The sequence below is a fragment of the Neopelma chrysocephalum genome, unplaced genomic scaffold (assembly GCF_003984885.1).
Source record: "Neopelma chrysocephalum unplaced genomic scaffold, ASM398488v2 Primary Assembly neopelma1_65b, whole genome shotgun sequence".
NCBI classification, from domain to species: Eukaryota; Metazoa; Chordata; class Aves; order Passeriformes; family Pipridae; genus Neopelma; species Neopelma chrysocephalum.
In genome coordinates this window covers 1,830,927-1,855,772 of record NW_020897723.1, presented here as the reverse complement: position 1 = coordinate 1,855,772, position 24,846 = coordinate 1,830,927, and the positions used below count along the sequence as shown (strand labels likewise).

General features: G+C 37.5%; 1 protein-coding gene across 27 annotated transcripts in view; it reads left to right on the top strand.

The window, feature by feature from the left end:
• The window catches only part of RBFOX1 (RNA binding fox-1 homolog 1), a 1,129,454-nt gene that overhangs the window by 846,264 nt on the left and 258,344 nt on the right, over window positions 1-24,846 (top strand). For 2 of the 27 annotated variants that reach the window (XM_027684207.1, XM_027684202.1), the window contains exons 1-2: window positions 18,365-18,469; window positions 18,582-19,007. The exons of 23 other annotated variants lie outside the window; for them this stretch is intronic. In XM_027684207.1, the coding sequence (XP_027540008.1) occupies window positions 18,864-19,007 (144 nt within the window). In that variant the 5' untranslated portion in view covers window positions 18,365-18,469; window positions 18,582-18,863. Of the gene's footprint in view, window positions 1-18,364; window positions 18,470-18,581; window positions 19,008-24,745; window positions 24,776-24,846 lie in introns of those variants that run through there. 2 more of the 27 variants (XM_027684204.1, XM_027684211.1) reach the window with 2 other exon arrangements.

Below are 24,846 nucleotides of genomic sequence, written 5' to 3'. Positions count from 1 at the left end.
CAGCAGGTTTTTAAGGCTAATACTGAAAAAAACGAAACACAGGAATCCCAGAAAGAGCAGCATTACCTTGATGAAGAGAAAAGCACAGAGAAGCCTCTGTTTTAAAAGTTAGATCAAAGGACAAATTTTGGTGATGCTAGAAAAAAAGTAATTATTTTATTTTTTGTGATGAACACAAGGAAATTTGTCTGGAACACAAGGAAATATGTTTTTGTGCACATGTATATGTATTTATAAAGAAAAGTACAGAAAAAGTCTTTCAAAAGACAGTTTATGTCTTACTATGTGAAATAACTTCCTTTACTGTTAGCTGTTCTACAGACTAATTGTATTCTAGTTACATGTTTAATTCAGATAGGCATTAAAGGTGTGTAAAGATATTTTTTTGTCTAAATATTACAAAACTGAGCTTTTTCACTGTGTTTCTTTGTCTCCTGTTTTTGTTTAGTTTGATGATCCTGATCATCCAGCTCTGCATGAATTCAGATTTTTCATCAGATAATATATAATGAAACAAATGTACCGAACAGTAAAAAGCTAAAACGACCAAAAATACAGTTGAAATTGAGAGAAATATGGAGACAGGGCAAAATATGAACTAATAAATCCTGCATGAAAGCATCTAAATACTTAATATTACTTGTGTAAAGCTTTTGTTTTGCCATGAAAGCCCTGAAATATAATAGCACTTTGGTATGTCTAGAATATAAATAATGTGATGACAGCATCATTCTAAAGTTCATGCATGTTTTTAAACTGATTTAGTGTTCTCCTACAGTTCTCAATTTTATCCAGATGCCTTATTCAGTCACACCAAAAGCACATTACTGAACATTTTATTTATCATTCTATAAGGCTTAATCCACTCGCAAGTGAGAACTGCACTGTTTGCAGCTGAGCTGCATTTCACACCTGTTTGGAGAAGCAGAAAGATTGAGGTGGTTTTGTGCTTCAGCCTGAGATTTCTGAGGATATTTTTTCTTGAAATAGGCTCACCAGAGCCACATTTTCTGCTGCAGATCCTGCATGCTGCCTGCAATTCACTGTTAATTTTTCCTTTATCAACTGGATTCCTGATTTTAGTATATCCACTGCTCCGATCTATTGATATCAAGGAAGTTTGTGTCTAAATTTTATTCTTTTAAACAAAAGCTGAAAACAACCTCCAAGTTTGTAATTAATTTGTATTTTTTTTTTTTTTGCATAGGAGTCAGTTATCTCGCTTTGCAAAAACTTTTTTCTCATTGACATGAGGAATTCTTTCAGGAATTCAGTAGGTGGGATACTTGGATGACGTGGCAGAATGAGTGTGTGGGTACTGGGTTGTGAAGAATTCTCCAACTTTCTAATGAGTTTCTGGTTTAGAATGTTTTCTTAGAGGTAATTATCTCCACTAAATCCAGTCAACATCCTGCTTACATAATGAAAATATTTTCTCCATAACTATTTGTTTGAAATAGGATGTATTTTTTTTATCATTTCAGAGCTTATGACTAATCATTGGCTTAGTTTTTGAAATTGTAGGGGGCCAGATTTTTTCCAAAATCTTTTGAAAGGTTTTTTTCTGTATTTTTCCTTTATAAATACATATAAACCTTCTTCTTTCAGCAGAAGAAATTATCTTTAGGTGCATTTTCTAGTGTGTTAAAACTTAGTAGTTCTTTAAGATGAAAGCAAGGAATAAGATTATACATTTAATTGAATCACATCACATTTTGGAGATCATTTGTAGCTGGAAATAACTACCATTATTTGCTTATGATTTCCTTGCAGAATGATCAAAAGCCATCATTGACAAACAAACCTGTTTCTCTCTAGTGACTCTGAATGCAAGTATCAATAACAAATAACAGCTGTTCATCAGAGAAGACTCGATTAAATGAAATTTTAGTGCTGCAAACACTTCAAGTGACTCCATTTGTTGCTTCCAGTTGGGCTCAAGTGGACTTGCCTGTTACTTTATCTTCCTTATGCTTTAAAGGATATTTTTTGTAAATTCTCTGTAATGAGTAACTTAAAAACAAATTTTAAGCAAGTTATAAATGATGAATTTTTCCCTCTCTCCAGCTCCTCATGTCCCTCCAGTTTCACAGTTAATTAGGTGGCTTAAAAATGTGGCTTCATTGTGCAATTAATGTGAGTTGATATCTCACCTCGTTTTCATTCACAGGATCATTACCAAGATGTAGAAGGACTAGGTTTTGGTAAAATGCTGCATGAACCAATATTTCACAGCTTACTTTTGGAAAGAAATGATCATTTCGTTTTTCAAGATTCACTTTTGCCATGAAGGCAGCATAACTCACTTCATGCAGACCACTTGGAATATTTTTCCAACCTCTTATGTGCTAATATCAAATCAAATCTTGCTCCATGTATCTTGCTGCTGTATTGTTTAACCAAATGTCATTTTATATCTTCTGCAAGAATTTTTAAGATTTTAACTCTATAGCATTAATAATCCATTAATGAAAGATGACCATTTGGAAATTGCTGTACAAAATCAACTCGAGAGCACTGACACGTTATTCAGCTTGAATATTTTATTATTTTTTTTCTTCAATCTCTTTATATGTCAAGGGGACAAAAAAATTGCTGTAACATGTTATGAAATACTCTGTCACATGGACATGAAAATATATCATAGTTGGCATAGCTGTAATTTAGTTGTAAGCATAAAATTCCTATTAGGAATCTATATATCATATTAGCAAAACAGTACCCATCCTGTAGTATATTATTTTGATAACACGATAGCTGGGTTTGAAATGGAATCCAAAGGTCAGAGTTGGCATCGTATTGGGAATTACTAAATCACATTTTCCTTCCTGTCACTGACCTCATCTCCCTCCAGTCCTAACTACGACTGTCTCCGTTGCAGCAGGTGTGGAAACCCTCTGTGTTTGTGCAATTTCATTTTTTAAACCTACAGTGAACAAAGTTTTCAGACTGCATATCTGCTTTTTTTTCTGGGGGTGGCACTGAGCCAATCAAGTATTTGATTATTTGTGATCTGTAAATTCATTTTTATTAAATGTATTTGTAATTTTTATTTTTCAGGTGGCATCTCGCAGTTATTTAGGTTATGTTAGCAAATACTAAATTTACAATAACAACAGATAAAGATAATAAATCACACTGTTCCTTACTGCAGTAGCAAACCTGTATTTACTTTGAGTAAGTTATATATTATTTAACAATAAAGCTACATAAAAAATATGTGTAAGGTTCAGGACTTGAGCATTTGAATTTTTCTTGTGCTGAAAACATCATGAAATTCCTACATTTAAAGACCTGTTTTTCTCCAAGCATCTGATCTGGACTTCTTAATGGCGTAAAAATTTAAATTACATGGGACATGTAATTTAAATTACATGGGTTGAGTTTGTCAAAGGATATGCAGAAACCAGCATTAGCTTGGGACAGTGATAGCACAACAAAAATATTGTTTAACTAAGTCAGCACTGGCACAGTATACTCAGAATATTTGTGAGTGCTGAAGGGAAAAGAAGCTTATTATGATTGATTTTTTTTTTTGTTTCAAAACAAAAGAACATTAAAAATGTCTGATTGGAAGGTATGTGTGTGAGAAATATAATCATAACGGTGCTTTTGAATGAATTTATTTGAGGGTTTGTAGGGTTTTTTTAAGAAACAACCATCTATTGATAAAACAAATTAGAAACCCAGCATATCCCGTACCCCAAGCCCCGAATTTTTCCACTCTAATATAAAAATTAACTGACTTTTCTATCAACATTTAAATGTTATTGTGGGGAGTGAGAACCAGTTTGAATATATTGAATTTTGTTCCCTGCTGCTCTTTTTTGAGTTCCTTCTCCCTGGTCATGTTTTGGGTTTGGGAGAGCAGCTTCATCCTGCACTTCAGCCTCCTCTTGTGGGGTGGAGCATCCAGAGCACCACCAAGAGTTGGGAAGCACAAACTTGGGCTATCCCTCACCTTTTATAATCATTACCAGTTTTTTAATTGTTACCAATCCAAGATGTGCAAGATATTTTAGAAGTAGGTAAAACTTTTGGGGAGAGAGGATACCTGAGAAAGGAAAGCAAGCCATTCTTTTATTCCAGATACACTTCCAGCCAAGAGAGGCTTATCATCTGAATTTTGCTTATAATCATTGCTATCAGACTAAGAAAATAGAAGAGAATCACAGAGTATGTGACAACACTGCATGATTTTTACTTTATGTAATGAAAAATAATAATATATATGTGTACCTATGTATGTCCCAGGATTGTATATATACACAAAAGTGATTGATAGCTAGGATGTAACAGATTTTTAAATACTGTTAGGGGTTCCACAGCTGGAATAAATTCTGTGAGTAATCCAGGGGAAAATAACTTCAGATCAACTTTTGGTTCAGTGTCGCGTTTTAGAAATGACTAAGAGTCTTTTTGGTGCTGTGCAATAAGGGGAAATATCCTGCTTTCCCCAGTCTATCTATCGTGGTACCAAATGTATGTTGGAAAAAAATACCGAGAGATTTAAAAAAAAGAAAAGCTCCAAAAGGGATAGAACAACCCAGACACTGTGTGGACTGGGTATTAAGCTCCTCTTCTGTGATCTTTTTGGTTGGTTTCCACGTGAGCAGAAATCTTGCGTCGTAAAGATTCGAGTTCCAGGCTTCTCACTTGGCAGCAAGGGCTGTCAACAAGAAAGGCATTCATTATTAATAATGAAAAAAACCAATTCAGAGCATTTTTTGTCTTTCCCAGGGAGGAAAAGGACAAAGAGCCATCAGCACATTAAAGTGTGTAGCTCACCCATCCTGGCCTCCCTGAGCCGTGGTAATGAATGTGATATATGCAGGCAGAGACAATGTACACTGCCAAAACATGTATATTTGTCACGAAATACAGCTTTCCTTTTGGGTTGTCCTGGTGGGAGGCAATATTTGTTTAAGAAGGAAAATGAATGTATTTTCCAGCTGTGAGTTCTGTGTCAGGGCAGCCATTTTCAATGGATTTTGTCTCGGTTCCTTGGTATTTGCTTCATAATTACATAGATAATGTGTCATTTTTGTGTTTGAGGTTAGTTAGATAATCTGAACTCAGAGTTCCTCTACAGATTAGTTATTTCAGTCCAGGCTAAAGATCTGGGTTTGTAGCTTATGAATACAATTTGAATACCTTACCTCTGTTCTGAACTACAAAAAGATTGTATAAACACATAAAGAGATTTTTTTAATAGAATAAAGTACAGAAATACCTTAAGGGATACAACAATCCCTGTTTTTTCCTAAAAAAATTAACTGTTCTGAAGCAAAAAGAAAACCTTCTGGTGGAATGAAAACTGAAGTACAAGAATAAAACATTCAATTAATAGTAGAAAAAGCTCAACCAAACAAGAATTATTACCCATTCAGCTTTATAAGTTCTGCAACTAAGGACACATGAGTCGGGAAACATTCACTTCATACTCTGCTCTTGGTTTGGCACAGTGTTCTAAAGTACTTGTGTTAAATGTGTGCTGTTTGTACTGGCACAGAAAACATACCCAGAGGGACATGAAGTGTGAGAGTGTGTCTTTATACTCAAAGTGCATTTGATGTTAACTGTGCTGAACAAGGGGCTGTTTGGATTGCAGGTGAAGGACACCCTGCCCAGTGGTGTCACTGAGGGAATACACCAAGAATTACCTGTTTTTGTGGTCCCTGAGACTTGAGAGACCAAATTCTTGGCCTGTTTTGTGTCAGCTCATGTCTGTGACTAAGGCTTTGTCAGCCTGAGGTCATCTTTACCTCTGAGGAATCATCTCTGGTCGTCCACTCATGATGATTTATTGCCTGCTGGGACAAAAAATCTCTTGCTACAAAGAAAGCTGGTGTCTTTTCTACTGTCATTTTCTTCTGGTTACGTGTTATGAACGAGCAGTAGAACTTCATGAGCTGATGGTTCCTCTCACTCTCAAAACCAAGTGAATCTGGTGAAATCCAAATGTCCACATTTGGACACAAGGGAGGTGTCATAAACATTGGTGACAGGCTTCAGCCCTTGGGACCCACAGCTGGACAGAGGGGAGCTGGGGGAGTCCAGGTGTCTCTTTTTCACACCAATCAAATAGTGAGGGATTTGCAACACTTTATTCCATTGTGTCCAGAAATGTGAGATTCATCCCAAGGTTAACTCGATAAATTTAAACTTTTTGAAATTAAATACTTGACCTTATGCAATTGCCCCATGCTTTCTTCTCAAGAAGCATGAAATGAAGTAGTTATGTTGTGGAGTTATTTTTCGTGAAAAATAAAAAAGAAAAAGAAGAAAATTCTGAATAGATTCCAGCAGTCTTTGATGGGTGACCAGAGGAAGATGGGACTTTTTTTCATGAACATGACTTTGGCCCCTTCAAATCAGTGTGAATACCTGCTCAGATTTGACTAACAGCTATTAAATCAGCTAATGGTTACAGTCCTGCCCCTGGTTCACAGTTCAGGGCCCCTGACAGAGCTGTCTCTGAGCTGTCCCCAGTGAATTGGACTCTCTAACTCCTCTGGCCTCACGTGTCTGTGGAGGGGATTTGGGGCGGGCCGGGAGCAGGGCACTGGGGCACGGGGGAGCCTCTTCTCTCTTTGGTTCCCTCCTGCTGACACTGAAGCTTTGCAGAGGACAGAAGTCTCTGGTTCTGTCAGAGCAGTGAACAAAAAAGGATGAATGAAAATGAGGAGCCAAAGATTTGGTATTTGTGATTCAGTCATTCCAGTGGGATGTGCCGTGTTATTCTGACTCTGCATATTCCCAGCTGACTGAGAGAGGGTCAAGGTGTGTGTGGGAAAGATATATGTAATTAAATGCTCAGGAGGTTCACATTACACAGATAAACTTACTTCTGGTGTTCCGTGGGCTTGATTATTGAGTTCACAGTCTTAGTAATGTCTGTAATTTACTTTTGTCAGTGTTGCTATATAAAATCATTTAGGTGTTGAAAAAAAGTAAAACCAGTAAAAAGTAAAAGCTTCTCCAATAATTAGAACTAACCCCCTGTGTACAACTGCATTTTGTTGATAAATTTGTTGCTTTTAGCTTGACAATAAATGAGAGCAACCTCAAAATTGAGCAAATACTTCTTTGCATGCAATATTTTTCAGTGAAAGTAAATGCTAGGGAGAACCTCAACTCAGATCAGTTTGCCATCTAAAGTATTAGCATTTGCAGTTTGTTTATCATTTCAGGGGTACAAGTTTTCTTTATATGAATATCATTTTCCATTACAGAGGCCATAGGGTAGGTTTTGCTTTATTGTTTTTTCTGTTAGTAACACATCTCATAAATTCCTAAATAATAATGATTTTTCTTAAGCATTCTTTAAAAGCATTTCTTTAGAGAACCTGATATTCATCAACGGGATTAAAATGGCTAATGAATTATGCAGCAAGGCTATGTAGCTCCTTGACTAAGTATTTTGTGGAAACTGAATTATTTTGGCAAGACTTAAGTATATAAGATTGTTAAAGTTTGCTTGTTTCAAATGTGTTTCATTCCGTATTATTTCAGTCTTGAAAAATCAAGTTGGCTTTTCAGCAATAGGTTCTGAAGTATTTAAGTAAGAATCATGAGTACATGAAAGCACACCTTAACTTTGTGTCAAGACACATTTTTTGAGGATCAGTGGTGTATCAGGTGTAAATGATTATCCAGTCCTAGTATTGCCCTTCTTTTAGAAGGACAATAGATATTTTTTAGATTTTATTAGATATTAGATTTATTAGATATTAGATTTATTAATATTTTGTTGTAGAAGCTAATAAAATTAGGGGGTTTTTCATGTATTTTAGCTAGAAGCAGATCACTAAATCCTTGAGAAAAATATTCCTGCTAAGTTATCTGCATCACTGCAGGTGTTTTGTGTTCAGAGAGCCCAGACCTGCATTCACTGACTGCTCAGACTTCTACCAGTTTCAGTGAGTTTGGCTCACAGTTAATGGAGCATGGAACAATAGCACAGATATTTCACTGTTATTTGTAGTCTAGCTGCTGGTTTTAGTTGAGCTGTCTTTTGTTTTTCTGATGTTTTGTATATCTGTCAGATCCTGAAGTTGCCGTGTCTGAAGATTCCTAGTGAGTCCTCGCATCTAATCTTGTTCTTAACTATTCTGTATTCCAGTGAAGGCAGCACCAGTATTTGATATTTTAGCTTTTTGGTTGCTATGTAAGATTGTTACACCCCAGCAATGCTTCTTATCAAGATTAGGGAATGTAACTTTGGTACCAATAATATTGGCTTCTGGTAAAAATTCAAGCTCCAGTACTAAAACTGCCTCTCTAATGCACATAATGCAGCTGATCCAGCCAGAGACGTGCTGCACCTTAATGAGGGTTGGGATTGTCTCTGGAGCAGGAAGGGTTCATGCACACAGTGAGATCTGGTGCTTTAGAGTTCACTTGCAGGTAAAGGATGGCACTAAACACATGCAATTAGACGGGAGACCCTTTGTGTGGGGGTCGCTTGGCTCGTGTTGACTCGGACCTCGTGTTCTCACCTGTTGGCTCTTCAGTGGCCGGGCTGGAATTCCCAACTGATCTCAATTAGTCTCTTCAGCTGACGAATGTTCCTCACAACCCACACCTGTGGTGGCAGGAGGAGGGCAGAGGTGAGAACAGGCAGGCAGAACAATCCAGGGGGTCATTCCTAGAGCTGGTCTGGGTGAGTTAGAGCTGCTGCAAAGGCTTGGAAGCGTTAAGAACTTGCACTGCGCTGGGTTTAGTAACAAGGAAGAACAGGTCTGTTAGTGTCTGATGTGAGTAATTTTGCAGTTTTAATTTACTTAATTGTAAATGTTCCATTTGCCCCTGTGTCCCAAGATATACAGGGGGTTTTTAGTTGTTTTTATGGTTTTTTATTTGGTGTGTGTGCTTTATGGATATAATAACAGAACTTCAAGGAAAAGTAAGTTACAAGTTTTGGCTCTGTATTGCTTTGAACGACCACTACAAAACCAAGTTGCTCTCTGTGCTTGTCAGTTCTCTATCCCTTAATTTAAATAGGGTGTTTATTAATTAATAAGTTTATCTATTTGATGTATTTTTTCTGCCTTGTTTGGGCAGAAATTAGCCTGTGTTTTGGAGATCACTAGTCTGCTGACTATGGAAACATGTCCATGCTCTGTCTGAAGAGGAAGCCACATCCTTATCCATGCTGGCTTTAATGCAGCTGTGTGGCCTAATATTAGTAATGTTTCTGCTCGTTTTGTGTTCTGGGATTGTCGATGTAGAGGCCTTTCTTAGAAGATTAATTGGGTTTGGCGGGTGAAGCTGGAAAACGCTGGGTTGGAGATTTAAGGACAAAAAGGCTTCTCTGTATACAAGAGTAATTGGACACTGTTCTAGGAAGCACCACAAGCTCTAAGACAATAGTTGGTAGGATTTCATGTTGTGTTTGAGAATGAATGCATTTAGCACCTTATGTTCAGGCACTTTATAAATATGTTTTATCTGACCTCACTGATGTTCTCTAACAGTGCTTTTGAGTAGCTGAATTTCATGTATCTTTCAGGTTTGCAAAAAAGACTGTATTCAAATAAAAGCAGTTGTTTATAATCCCATTTATCCTATTTTAGATCTCTTTCCTATGGTCTTGTTGGGTTTTTGTTGGCTTTTTTTTCTGAGTTTTGGTATTATTCTATGTGGGTTTAATGAAAAATATAATAATATTTATATTAATATAAATCATGCTGTGTGGATATTAAATTGAGATATGGGAAAAGAAAGTATACTTTTCTGACAAAATATCATAGCTATGAGAGAATACATTTTCAGTTTTTATATAGTCAGAATTAAGAAAAACCAAGCCTCTTTGGTTTGTGTCTTTCAGATTTATATTTTAATCTGAGAGTCTTTGGAGGCACTCCATAAAAACAAGTCAGAAACTGCAAAACCAATTCAGATACAGTAAAAATAAGTTTAATTTTAAGAGTAATTTATTTTCCATTTTCTGTGACAGTTTCTTTAATTCAAATACTTGTAATAATTTTTAATTATAGTGTTAAAAATTTGATGTTGCTAAATTTTATCTTTAAATGATTTTGCATTTCATTACCAAATTATAAATCTTAAAGGAACAGCTACACCCACAGCATCTCAGCTGTAGAGAGTAGTTTCAGCAGGCTAATTCAGGAAGAGCAACAAGAAAGTGTTATTTATGTGCATAAAAACATTTCAAAGGGAATTTTGGTGTTATTCTCCCCTTCAAAGTACGTGAATATGAATGGGTTTGTGAGGATGAGATTTTTTGTGAGTATCGAGTGAAAAGTAAAAATGGGAACTGATCTCTCGGACATTTTGCTACTTGTAATTTGAGGCAAAGATTCTCTCATGTAAAAAAATCCACAAGTAAGACTTTTTAAGATTAGACTAATCATAGATAGAATAAAAAATATTTAATTTATATGGTTTTATTTGTTTGAATATTTGTGCCTATTCTTGGAAGTCAGAAGTGAAGGTCTTGTCCAAAATGAAATATGGTTTGGTGCTTGAGCAGAGTGTAGGAGACTCTGGTTATGGATGCCTGAGATAGAAAGTTGAGAGGGGTCTTAGAGAAAGGGAGGAATGTGAGGTAATCTGTGTGTAAATGTTCAACAGGACTAGATTTTAGTGCTGAGTCTTGAATGATCTGAACCCTGGAGGATGAGAAACTTGAACTTTATGCTGAAAGCAGAAGTGGTGATAGTGCCAAAAAGCAGCCCAGGAGAGTGAAATCAGTGTTTCCAGTGTGAGTTTCATTGCATTAAAGAAGATCAGAGAGGAAGGAGTTCCAAGTAGGAGAGGGGAAGGGTGGCCATCCTAACAAGGCAGAGTTGATTAGCACTGATGAAAGCAAACAACTTCTAGAAAGTCTTGTAGATGAATTCTCAGACTCCAGTTATTAGCTGAGGAAAAGGAAGACTCAGGGGTGTTAAATGTGACACCTTATCAATTGAAGCAGGAAAAGATAAAAAAATACCAATTAGAGTGTGAAGAGAGGAGGGAGGTGATGCTGGACTCATGGACAGGCCTGATAGAGGTTACATTGATGGAACAATGTAGCCTGGAGAGGATCCTTGGAGGGTTCAGTGGATAATATGGTTAGAAAAAAGCAACTGCTTCTTTTTAAATCATCTGATGGAGTAAACTGGAATAAAAGGAATGGACACAATATCGACTCTGGATATAAAACTGGGCTTTCTCACACAGGACTTCTGTCCCTGCTTCAAAATAAGTGAGCAGGCCTTTATAGGCAGCTTTGTAGGCAAAACTCCCTCTATGCCAAAGCGTGTCATTCTGCAAAGGTTATAGAAAGCCAAAAATCTTAAGTTAAAAAAAAAAAAAACAAAAAACAAATAACCAAATTCCCCCCAAACCAAACCAACTAACTCTTCTCCTAGAGTCTGTCACAGGAGTGGGATTGGGTCATGGCATCAGACATCTTTCTTCTGCTCTGGTATTTTGGAGAGTGTATTGCTGCCTACTTTGCAAAGCCTTGGAGGTGCTTTAGTATAAACTGAAGTTCAAAGCTACAAACCCCTCAATTTTAGCTCTTTTGAGTCACATCTTTATCCCTTTAGATGAAGAAGGGTATTTAACTAGAACCTGTTGGGCTTGGCCATAAGAGTTTTGAAATGTTTTAGTTAAAAGTCAGATGGAAAGCCACAAGGAAGAGCTGGAGATGAAGGGCTGGATTTTGAGGAGTCATTGAACTAAATTAGCCCATCTTATGGGGTAGGGCCAAAAGGATGGGGAATATTTTGAGTTTTATTGGTAGATGAAGTCCTCAAGGGAGCTGTGGAGATGTTGTTCTTTCCACTGGGGGGATCAAATACTCTGGGGAGTGGACAGACTGTAAGCAAAGGACAGGAGAAGTGGAGACTTAGGGATTCAGCTGCAGTTAATGGAGGATTTCTTGGTTCAATACATGAGCATGTTAATATTTAGGTGTTATACATTAAAATGAGTTGCTGCATTGAGGACTGAGTATGGTGAATTTAGATTCAGGCAGAATATATGAGATATCCAGCTGTAGACAGAATATTAAAAGGAGAAGTCATTTCATTGTAGAAGAAAACTGTGCTGATGTCCAGTTAATTTAATTCCCACAGAGAAAAGATGCAACCTTTACATAATAGCATAATTAATCTATCATTTATTCCCCTTCTGAGATTTGACATTCTTTAATTTTCAAGAGATTAATAATATTTCACAAAAACTTTCTTCAGCAAAATATGTTTATGCTGCTCCACTATGTATTCTTATAATTACATTTGGTGGTATTTTTTCTTTTTTAACTTTTATTACTCTCATATGAAAACAAGCTCTAAATTCATGTGCTCCAGCTTCTTATTTTGCCCTTCAAGTTAAATTCTTTCCCTGTGCTGTCATAGCAGCAGCAAAGTGTGAGATGTGGTGGTGCAAATTAAGGAGCAAAAAAAGTGAGGCAAACTTCTGTGGATTAATGAATTGGTGTGAAAATTCTAGTTTAATTGTATTCATTGTGAACAAAACAGAGGTTATAGTACTGCAAGTGACTTGTGTCTATATAAAGTAAGAAAACAGAATTTCATATAAAAACAAATCTGAGTGATATATAAGTAGTATGTCTTTACTATTCAAATATTCTTTATCTTATCTCATACTTGAGAAACTGCCACAAGTGGCCACAGGCTTCATCACTTCAGGTCAAACAGGACTTCTCTTTTTTTCTGAGTAGTTTGTAGCCCTCCCATCCTGCAGACTGAAGCTTTAAGCTTCTTAACAAGGTATACAGAGTTTCCTGTGATTAATAATCGTTATTTTTTAAATTACTTTAAAAATAAAAAAATCCTGAGTTTTTAATTTTAATTCAGAGTTCATTTTCTAAGGGTCAGACTGTCAGGTCTTCTCAGCTGGAATTCTGTGAAAATCTTATAGGGCAACACTACACATGACACACTTGTCTTCTTGCTAGAATTGCAATATAAAGAATAACCTAAATGATAATTATTGTAGATGGACACTTGTGTCAAAGGGGTTTTTATGTGACACAGGCTTGTACCAATGTGTCAGACTGGAACAATCTCTAAACATGCCTTTCTGAAAAAGTTTATTTGATGTTGTGAGAGTAGTGCATGGTGGGTGTGAGCACTTTGTGCTCCTGAAAAAGAAATGTAGAAGTGTCTATACCACCTTTGTGCCAAGTGAGGTGGCAGTGGGATTGAGAGAGTATTTTGCTGCCCCAATTTCCATTTCACCTGCTTGATTCTGCCTCCTTCCCTGTTTTCCCAAGTCTGTACTCTGGAGGTAACAGCTTAGATAAGGATGCTTTGTTAATTTTTTTTCCTTGCACATCATCTTAAATCTCCCTAAAATCAGGGCTGCTGGACCCACACAGCTCCCTTTGCCCTGGCAGTGGTGCCACTGGGTGAGGAATGCTTTCCCAGAGCTTCAGCTGCTTCAGGCATCAGCCTTTCCAACCTCTGGCCACCGAGTCTTGGTGCCACTGTAGCATAAAAAGCGGATGGGAAGGCATAGAAGAGAGGAGTGACGGTGGCGATCCCACGGGAATTTAATGCGCTTTGGAGCCGCCTCCAGCGCGCTGCTGTGGCCGGGGGTGGGCAGCGCTTCGGAGACACGAGTGTCCTCGGGAAATCCGTATTTGTTCCCTTTGGGAAGTCCGGGAGTGGCGGAGCAGGTCGGTCACGGCCGGAGCGGCTGGAATGAGCCGCGTCTCCGCTAGATGGAGCGCCCGGAACGGCGGAGCGGGACCGGGAATGGGAATGGGACCGGGATCGGGAGCGCTCCCGGCCGTGGCTCTGCGGGGGACAGTCACCAACCCGCGGCTTGGTCAAGAGACGCTGTAAACCCCACACTAAACTGAGCCACCATCACCTTGTTAGGACAGACTCCTTCCCATCCCTCCCCCCGCCGCCCCCTCGGCTTCCCACAGAATGCCCACGGACTGTAATCCAGGGAAATCCCACCTACACGTTCTGTTCGCGAGCGTCTCTAACTCTTTAAGGGGCAGAACGTTTTCTTTGTTTTGTTGCCTTCCCCCACCCCCGCCCATGGATGGGAATAAAGGCTCTTGGCTTCTTCTGTTGTGAAAAATCCACGGAGTGAATGTTAACCTCTCCAGCACCACTTAATATATTTAACTGTGCTACAGAGGCTTTGTAGAGGTTGGGTAGGAAATACTGGAGAAGTCAATGGGAGTAACACCCTGCTTAATAGAAACAGAAAACTGGTGATTCTTACTTGCCTGAGGTAAGAATGAGCCTCTGAAATGTCTGGATCTTGTGCAAAAACCTAGCAAAGGACAGCAATCTTAACAGAAACCTTCTATTAGAAACAGGGATATTCATGACAACAAAGTAGCACTGGAAGAATGAGATGTTGGCTATCGATTTACAAGAATACAGGGAACCCCCTTTTTTTTAAAATCTTTTTGACAAAGCAAATTATTTAAAAACATCTGGGATATTTCCGCAGTTGATTTTAAAAAATCCGTGGTATATATACAGAAAACAGAATGCTGTGTGAAATAAAGGCAGAGATACTGATAATTGATAGTAATTAATCAAAATAGGTTACTGATGTATTCTATTTTTAAACTTAAATTCTGCTTCTTTTCCTGTTTTGAAGTGCTTAGGAGCCCTTTTTTTCATGTGGTGTTAGATAAGGAGTGTTTAGAGAAAGGACTGCACTACTATTAGATTCTATACTACTTGCCTAAATTATTTTTGTACCACATCCACCACTTTATAAAGTTGAGAAGGAAATACATTCATCACATGGTTTAATTTAATATGCAGTCATGATTTTTTTTTTATGCTTGATATCTGTAGGCATGCAGTCTTTATAATACCGTGTGCTTTCTATAAGTGCAAATTTGTTAGTGTAGATACTGAGTACTGTAGTACTGAGACAAGTCTGAAGTGTAAAATGGTCTGTGGTCTTGCAAGTGATGTGGTTCAGATCTTTTGCTTGATGGAAAAGGTTTGATTAGACAGTCTGTTGTGGTGATTCTAAAGGTTAACTTCTAGGTCAAAGGTTTGGAAATAGGAAATTTGAGCTTAAGTTTTGAGAAGCAGAAGTTGACTCCCAGATCACAACAGAGTGGAAGGTTTTAAATGTTATACTAATTAAACAAATGCATTGTAAATGGAAGTGGGTTGGGATTTGTATGTCAGCTGTGTGAGAAATGCTGTTGTTTCTCTTTACTTTGCTTCAGAGCTTCTTTGATTTCATGTTTTTAATTGCATAATCAAGACTGATCAAAACTTTGCTGTTGGTATTTCTTAAATGGCATTTTCATTGGGTGTGGGGAGAGTGCAAGATCTCTGTCTGTGCCATAAACCACGACATGGGCAACCCAAACAGGTTGGAAGAGAGAGTGTTGCCTCCCATGGTGGTACAGTAGATATTGCACCTCAGATGGATCCATAATTCGTGTGGAGGAAGGTTCTATTTCCTAGAACATTTCTGGTTGAACTCCCATCGAGGCTGATTTGGATGATGTAGACGAGTAGCTTCTTTTTGTTTTGAAAAACATCTGTATTTGTTGTTAATTGATATGTACTTGATGAGGTCAGCAGCTGAGTGTGGGGTGAGTTCAGTTCCTGACCCAGCAGGGCAGCATGAGATGTCCTGTGCTGGGGGTGAAGTGGCTTTGCAAGTGCACACCCTGATGGCTGCAGGACGAGGGAGAAATCCAGTTGTGAATAATTTGCAGACAAGGTGTTGATGGGGTCTGTGCTGCCTGTGCAGCTGCAGAGGAGCTGTTACAGTGAGACTCTGGCTGTGCACGAGGAGGGAAGGTCAGCTTGTGTACAGTCATTCATGTCCCTTTGGCCAATCTGTGGGGGTACTTACGGTATATATATAGCCATAACTTGGAATGTGGTTGTGATTAATGGGCTGGGGTAGGTGGAAGAGTGTGTATAAACAAGGAAATGGCTTGAAAGAAGAGACATTGATTTTGTATTTATAAAAATAAAACACATTTTGTTACCTTTTTTTCTATTTAGACATAATGACAAGTTATCCTTGGAAGGGATGAAAATTGGTAATGACTTTCCCCTGCATGTCTTGAAGTAGCATATATCAGACTAAAGAATTGTGTTTCTTTTTTAGGTCTCTTACACTACTGAATTATGTATGTTTATTGCTTCTCTGTGTACAGATGATTTGGACAGTGAAAACATTGATGTTCTTGTTTTTATAACATGAATATGTAAATGTAAGCAATCCATAGTATTTGTGGGTCATATTTTTCTGACTTTGAATTGTGTGCAATTTGAGGATAAAAGGCCAATGAGAAATTTCCTTTTACAATTACTATTAGCTCCATTTACACTGCTAAATTTTCTTCAAGTAATTGTTCAACACACTGCTTTTAAGAGTTTAATCTGTTTTATGGATGTCCTTTTATCTGTAAAATAGTGCAATAGACAGAAGAAGCTTTGCTTGACCAACATCATGTTCCAGAGCTTCACTTTGGGAAATTGGATAGACTTATATAGTTCCAAGCTGTTTGGCCAGGAAGCATGATGCCTTTGATTTTGACATAATGTGGAAGGAGTTGGTTATTTGCCTCCTTACATAACCTATTTGTTTTTCATTAAACATTCTGATAAGGTCTTATTAAAGGACCATGTATTATTTATGGTGTTTCATATGAAAATGAACTGAAGGGAAACTTCTCTCAGCTTAGGGCATTTGCAGAATAACAACCTTTCTGTGCTAGGGGAAAAAAAAAAGAATGAAGAAAAGCATGATTTACTCCTGTCAGAACAGGAGACTGCTTAGGGCACAGAGAAAGAATGAAAAAAGGAGAAAGGGCACAGAGAGGGTTCATTTCTCCTCCTTCTTGCTTGCTCCTGCTCTGTGGCATGTGGGCTCTTTTGGTTGGTCGTTTCAGGGTGGGGTTTTTTTTGGTGGGTTTTTTTGTGATTGAGTAATTTGGGCTGTTCTAGTAGTTGAGTCCATGATAAACTGCAAAAACATGGATGTTTCCTAAGCCAAACCCAATTCCTGTATTGTAAGTTTGTGCATGATTGTTTTGGTGTTGATTATTGAGTTCTAAATACGTTGGTTTTCTTGCATTGACTCCTTTTGAGAAAGAAAAATTACGTAATAACTGATTCTGCTGGTAAATTTTCAGTTTTGCATGAAGAAGACTTAGTGGCTCTAAATCAGTCTCTGAGGCTTGTGTGGGTGCAGGTATGTGTGCACATGTACAATGAAAAAGATTTTTTTTTTTTAATACAGCACCTGAGTTGCAGTGACATGTTTTGATTCTGTTTCCAGTTAAGCGGGGACTATTATTTGTTTTTAAGGGTAGATCTTATATCAAATCAGTTATGCTGTTGATGAAATAGACTTCTCTTGAATGTGAGTTATTTGGTTGCTGTTGTTAATGTTAAACTCTTGGTCTAAAAAGTGTTTTTGTGGGAATTAGATAACCTATAAAATAGGTGATGTTAAAATCTTCTGCAGAGTCCTTTTAAAATGAACCCCTTCAAAACCTCAGGTGGTGCTTTGAGGTTTGACCTTCTTTCCTGGAGAATTAATATTTAATTCATTTGTCAAATTCTAATTAAAAATAGTTGTATCTTCTGTTATACTTGAGTTGTATCTAAGAAAAAAAAAAGACCTGTAATATAGGACCTCAAGGACAAGCTGTAATATAAATTATTTGATTTGCAGGTCACATCCTACTTTATTACATAAAGACTAACTAGATCTACTAATGAATAATTATTACTCCATAAAATAAAGGGAGGGGGGAAGAAAAAGCTGGCAAGAGTGGAATACTAATTTGAGGTATCGTTCTCAAAGTAAAAAGTAAACACTAAATTCTGAAAATTGCAAATGTAATTTTTCCATGTAACCTGATAGGGCAGTCCTTGATAATAGATTGACTAGCTGTCAAATAAATTTGTAATTTTAGATGAGATGGGCTTTAGACCAATTTTAAGATACAGTCTTTATCCAAGCCTGCTCCCCTCCCCCCCAGTAAAGTAGACACAGTGTGCCATAGAATTTTGTTTCATTCCCAGTGTTTCTGCTGCAGTGGTTACACAGCTCTTGCACAGCTTCACTGTAATGCTTTTGTAGGCTCCTCTGGGCAACTAGATAGTGAATGAAATGTAGGTATAAAATTAATTTGTATTTTAAAAATGCTCGTTTGCTATAGCACTGTATGTTTGCTGGAATCCTCTTGGCTAGCCAAGGTTCTTTCCCTTTCCTACTTTGTGCTTCATACTTTTGTTCTTAGAAGGGGAAAGCCCTTTTTATGTCAGGTGTGAGTCCTGGGAGGGGAAAAAAAAGAAGTGTGTGAGTGTGTCTGTGTGCGTGCAGAATCATAACAGGCGTTCAGTCCCAGCTGGGCAATGACACTAATTGCCCAGATCTCATGGATGCCTGTGATGCAGCGCTCTCACTTGCTCTCCTTCCCTATCCTCTCCAGGGATTTTTAAAATGCAGTATTTGAATTTTGGTGAGTGGTAAAGACCCTGCCCTAGGACCCATTTGACAAATGAGAAGCTGTGCAGCATCAGCACCAGCCGACTGAGCCTCACTGAGTCTCTCTCTCTCTCTCTCTCTCCTAGTCAGCAGCTACTGTTGTGAGACAAGCTTCAGCTCTCTCTGTCATTGAGGAAGTTCCATTTGCTCATCAATAGGCTGCAGGCTGTGTCTTCTTTTTTTTCCTCTCGGTGAAAAATCCGTAGTTTAAACCTACCAAGTTGCCTTAGCTGACAAACGAATGTAGGGGTTTAGCGCTGGGGAGGAAAAGGCAGTCGAGAAACCCTGTTTCTTATTTAAATAATCAGAAGAAGAAGAGAAAAAAAAAAAAAAAGAGGGTAGTGACAAGATAGGGCAAACGTGCTTGCATGCAAGCCCCCTCACTTGTTCTACGTAGACTTCAGAGCAACACCATGCAGCATCCCCTTACGGGTGCAACCTGCGTGGCACTGCCGAATGTGGGCATGTGTCCCCAGCTCTCCTGTGCCTTGACTTTTATGTACTTACAGCAGGTAAGTTTGCTTAACTTTTGCCTTTCCTGTAGTGCCTGCTTTGTCAGCGTCGTTTGGGGGATTTGCAGCCGGGGAGGTATTTTCCGTGTGAATAGACTGTATAAATGTCTCCCACTGTGTGGAGCGAATGTTGTGCCTGCACTTAAGAATGTGAGAGTGAGTAGAAAATTGTTTTAATAGGACATCGAACCTTTGCATATATTTTTTTTTTTTGGGGGGGGGGTGGGTTGGTGTGTTGGGGTTTTTCTTTTATTTATTTTTGGTTTTTTTGCAACGTCTCTATTGATGCTGTTTATAGATATTTAACACGGTACTTTGACTGTGTTTCTCGTGGATACTGTAGCAGAGTTTCAGCCATAAAGGACTGCTCTTTATTCACTTGCAGGCATAAATTATACTTCTAATGTAAATGTGCCCAATGGCAATTTTGTTTAAGCCTTCTTTGAAGCCAGGAATTTTAAGTCTGTGTTGAAACATGCTGCTGATTAAAATCAAGCTGATTTTTAGTTCAGAGAAAAAAAAAGAAAAAATTATTTATAAAGCTGTATCTGTGCAGAATTAATACTTCTGTCACTGAAGTATATTGGACTGGGTTTAAAAGAATGTTTGGGTAGCAGCAAAACAATACCAATTTCTAGTCCCTTTTTAATTAATTATTTTTTTAAATTTAATTTAATTTTTGCTTGTAGGGTCTTTTTTTAAGTATTCCCCCCCTTAAATTATTTAATATTTGGTATCCCCCTCTTTTCTATAACATGAAATAACTGGATAATAACACATTATTTTGAAACTAGTATTTTGAAATCATCTTTGTATTCTACTCCTCTATTTTATAACTGAGTCCACCATTACAGAGTCATCTAGTAAGTGTGTAGAGCCAAGACAGAAATATGTTATCATGCAAAAATGACTAATCCTGTTTATTCTGTTACTTCTGTTGAAACTTGAGGGGGAAAAAATTCTTGTGCCTACTGTAACAAATAGGGACATTTCTTCCAAGTTCCACTACAATAGTTTATGTTCATATTGACTTCCTTGAGACAGTCTCTAACTTTATTTCTGTATTTACAAATGCCTGAAAGATGTTTTACGGTATTTCTTTTTGTTCCTGAAGATCAGATAAAATTGATTTAAAGCTTGTTTTGATTTCAGAACATTTGTTTTCTATTACTGCTGAAAGAACAAAACTCCCATATTTTCAGGTTATAAACCCTTCTGTAGCTATTTTTTTCTCGTATAGTGTAGTATAAACCCTTTCTGACTTCCAGCATGGGAGTGCATAATAAAAGATTCTTGCATACGCCCTAGATTATACATGTATGTGGGAGGCATTCATATGTCTGCAATTAAAGTTTGCATCGGATAAATATGATGTATTTGAATTGAAATTGAAATAATTTGCATGTCGTAACTAAAATGCACGTTCTTGGTAGTCCTGTATTCTGGATATGTTTTGGGAATGACATTTATGGATCAGCTGTAATGAGCCAGTGTGGCTTAGTGGTTATGTATAAAATGTACTCCTGTGTTCTGCTGGATTTGTTCTTTTGAGTTTGTCAAACAACAATTTGTACGTTAAAGACGGAGCTTTTGCAAGGAAAAATGGGAATGAAGGTGAGAGGTCAACATGGCCATGCAAGGAGCAGATAAAGGATAACACAAGGATGGGGTTGGGTGCTATAATCCCCTTCCTCAGTGAGCTATTGCAGTATCATTATGCAAACCCACCTATGGCATGGCACTGCTTTGAGGTGTGAGAAACTGGGCAACTCTAATGAATACTTTAAAACAGTGAATTCAATTGCATCCCTTCCATTCGGGAGAAAGATGAGAAGTGATTGCTAATGCACTTTACAAAGCGCTGGATCTCGCGGATAATTTTTAACTCTTTAAGTGGATTAACTGCCACACTCAAAGTATTTTTTTTTTTAAAGTGTTTGCTTTCTCATCTCCTTAATCCTGTTGTCAGTTTAGAATCATTCTGCCTCTACTAATCACAATTATAGAATAGGTTAAAAAGTCTTCTAAATTTGTGATGAAAATTGTGGCAGGTTCAAAATTCTGTGCTTGTTGCTTCTTTTGGTTGCTGGCTTGGCGTTTTGGTTATTCTGAATTCCTAGAGAGCCAGATAATCATCTTCCTAATTCAGATATAATCTATTATTTTGTGTAGTTGGTTAAGTATTTCTTTAGAAACAATGTTACTTTATCTCAGAATTATTCAGGCAGATAGGACTGAGTTGACATTACCTGCAAAGCTATAATGTAACGTGGTTCTGCTTTTACACAGTAGAGGATAAGAAGTGCTTCATATTTTTGAAAAACATTATTAAACTTTTACCATGACAGTCTACTTGGGTTATTTTTCTCTTTTTTCCGTATCTGATAATTTATAGCAAACCCAGAGAAATACCAGTTTTGTATGTTGAGTGCAAATATCACAATTTCAGTGAAACTGTAAATGTTTTTCCCACTCCATCAAGTTGTCTATCGATCTTGAATACAGGTAACCTAAAAGCTTTATGTGGCAACTCAATAACTAGTGAATCCCCCCTGCCTGTGGAACCTGTTACCAGCAGTATATAGACATTATGTGAAGCTATGAAGTATTTTTTTTCTCTAAAAATTGCACTTCAGATATGTCTGCTCACTTGCACCTCAATTAAAATGAACTCAGACATCTGTATTACAACGGAGCTCTCTCCCAGTTGTTAAACTTTACCACCTATTTAGAATTTATGAAAAGAATTATTCTTATTTTTGTGTGTACCTGCTAAATACACCAGCATTCTCTCATGTATAGGTTTTATAATTGGATATATGTCTTTCCTGAAAGACTGTGAAAGGCATTACGTTCTTCTCAAGATGGGCAAACTGGTCTCTCTGTCAGTAAATATTTATTTATCCTCATAGCCATGAGGAGGGTGGTTTTCTGTGGAGCTGTATTAGTCTTTGGGGAAAATCTGTGTTTTAGTAGTCATTTAAAATTGACCATTGTTTAGCTACAAAACTCACATTGCTTGGTCAGTTTGTTTGGTATGAATGGATAAATTGTTTTCCACAGTGTACCACAGGAGTGCTCAACTACTTTTTCCAGGGTTAGAAACTTTAATATTTGCTCTGATATCTTCCAGTTTACACATGTATATAACATTTTAAGAGTTCAGTGTGGAACTGAATTTTTTTAAAAAACAATTTGTGCATACAGTAGGCTTTACCTAAAAAGATTTTGAGTTTAACTGTTGAAAACAAAGTTGAAAATGAATAAAGAACGGAGGCCTAGGTCATGTTGTAGATTAACTGAAGAATGTTTCTGAGTTAGTTAAGCTTTTTGAAATGGTCTGAAATTATTTGGACATTCTCTTTTCAAGATGCTTCCAACTATAGAAATCCAGAGTGAGTTTTCAAACAACATTAAAACCAAAATGACTGTATTGGTGGCAGCAAAGAACAGAAGGAGAATGTCTGGGTTTGAGTTGGAAGTTTTCACTGCGTCATTATAAGGACAGGGTGAACTGGGAAAAGTGGAGAAGCCTTTGGGTTTGAATTTTCCCCAGTGTCAATATTTAAAGAGACAGGAAAAGGGAACTTGGATTTGTGGTGCACCCTGTCACTTGGTAATATTTTATGGTGTTAGAAACAGCTGAATGCATCTATTTCTTTTCTTTTCCTTAATATGACACATGAATGCAAAAAACAATTTCTGACTGCAAGCTTCCATCAAATGCTGGCATGAAGTAATTTTTGCAGCAAAATGTTGACCATTTTAAATTGGGATTTAGCTTATATCAATGGAGCTTGGTTCTGTTAATTGGTGTTATCCTATGATATATGATTTCCTGGGCATAGGGTTATTTAGTTGGTATTTTCTGAGTAAAGTAACAAAATGAACTGTTGTTTTGAAACATCCCATAATATTCCATGGCACAGTGGTACAGTGCTGCTGTCATTATTTTCAAATTGGTAATTTTTTTTTCTGTTTAATGATGATAGATGTGCTTTGTTTTAAATAGTGAAGTGGTTTGTACAAAGGGTAATTCCTCTTAAATGGAGCAATTGCTCATAGTGGACATTCACAGATCGAAAACAATTGAACTGAAACTTCAATATCAACCTTTTCTGTCTTTAACAAAGTAGTTCATGGTACAGCTCTCATATCAATGATGAAAGGAATCCACCATGAAAACAAAGCAAAAACCAACAAACCCTCTATCTCTACCCCAGCTATTCCATTACTGTTTACATGGTAAATTAGTGTAATTTTATTTGGGCCTTAAGCATTACGACTATGGAGAAAAGCTGAATTCCCCGCTCAGTTACTTATGTCATGCTCCTGGATCTGATGATTTATAGGAGTCTGAAAGACTTTTTATCACATTCTTTCTCCATGGCTTAATTCAACGTTGATTTATTTGGTAGCATTTTCAATTGATGCAGTCAATAGTGTCAATAATGGAATAAGGATTAGAACAGATTATCTTTGTGCTAAAATTGTGTAAAGAATTGAAATGGATGAACAATTCAAACAATTCCTGGATACAGTTTAACTTTTTTTATAGAGCACAAGCACATCAATTGCTGAATGCCACCATTGCAATTACAGTTCTAAGCATTTGGTTTGTGCATTTAATACTTGAGCGAGTCTTCAAAGGTTCAGGTATGTTAGCTGGATTCAATAACTGATGTTTATGATGACACTGTTTAATCATGAGAACACTGCCTTTCTTTACCTTTGTCCATTTATAGTGCTCATTCACTCTGGAGCTCTCCTGTAAAACCAGTTAATCTGACTTTTAGCTCGTGCAAATTTTAAGCATCTGTTGGAGTCTTTGCACAATTTTGTTCCTCTGTCTGTTATTTCATGGCAATTTTCGTGTGAGAACATACAACCTCTGCTTATGACTGGATGAGTGAAAAGAAGTCCACGGTACTAATGCTCACTCACCATCTGTTTCTCTTGCAGCTGGGCCTTGAATAATTGTCCAGTAGCTGATGGACTGAGGGTAGGCAATCTTTTCAGGGGTTTCTGATTCATTTAACCAGCTCTGCCGCCCCAAGAGAAACGTAGTGCTTGTTTATTCATATGTGTAGGGTAAAAGCCTGTACTCTGTCAGAGAAATTACAGTGCCCTGTTAAAACAAAAAAGGAACTACCACGCTACAAACAGTATCCTGTGGATGCGTTTGTACCTAAGGGGGCAGTGTGGCACTCTTAGGGAATTTTAGTGTATGAATGAAACAGACCTCAAAAGGTGGGAGTGCAGCTGTTGCATCCAGAAGTGCTGTTAATGCGGACTTAAGGAATGATGTCTTGATGTGCTGCTTGTCTTGATTAGGGTAAATAAGTTCCTTGGGTATTCGCCAATAAACTTCAACGCTGGTATTTGAGACTTCACCTGTGATTCAAGACCACTTTGCATGTTTACGTATCTTTTGTCTCACAAGAGCGGCTTTGTTGTTTTCCAGAGGCTAATGAGAAGTGGCTTAGAGATCAAGTGCTGTAGCAGTTCTCATTCTGAATAAGAGCTAGTTTGGGGCATTTAACCACAGCGTTGTCAAACAAGGTCAGCCTCTTTGGAGAGGAGGTGCTTTAGTTAAGTACTCCCTTCTTTAAATAGTGGGGAGTGGGGGGGAACAACCGAAAAAAAAAGAACAACCCCAAACACAAAAACCCCTCAACGAACCAGAAGAATCAGTTAAGAAGGTTACTTGCTGCTTTGGAGTATAAGAGCAAGAGCAGTGCAAAGAAGCTTCCATGTGGCAGAAGCAGGTGAATATTTTTGGCTTAGAATCATTGTTTTTATAACTGGGCTCTTTGAACGTTTGCAAACACTTCAGGTG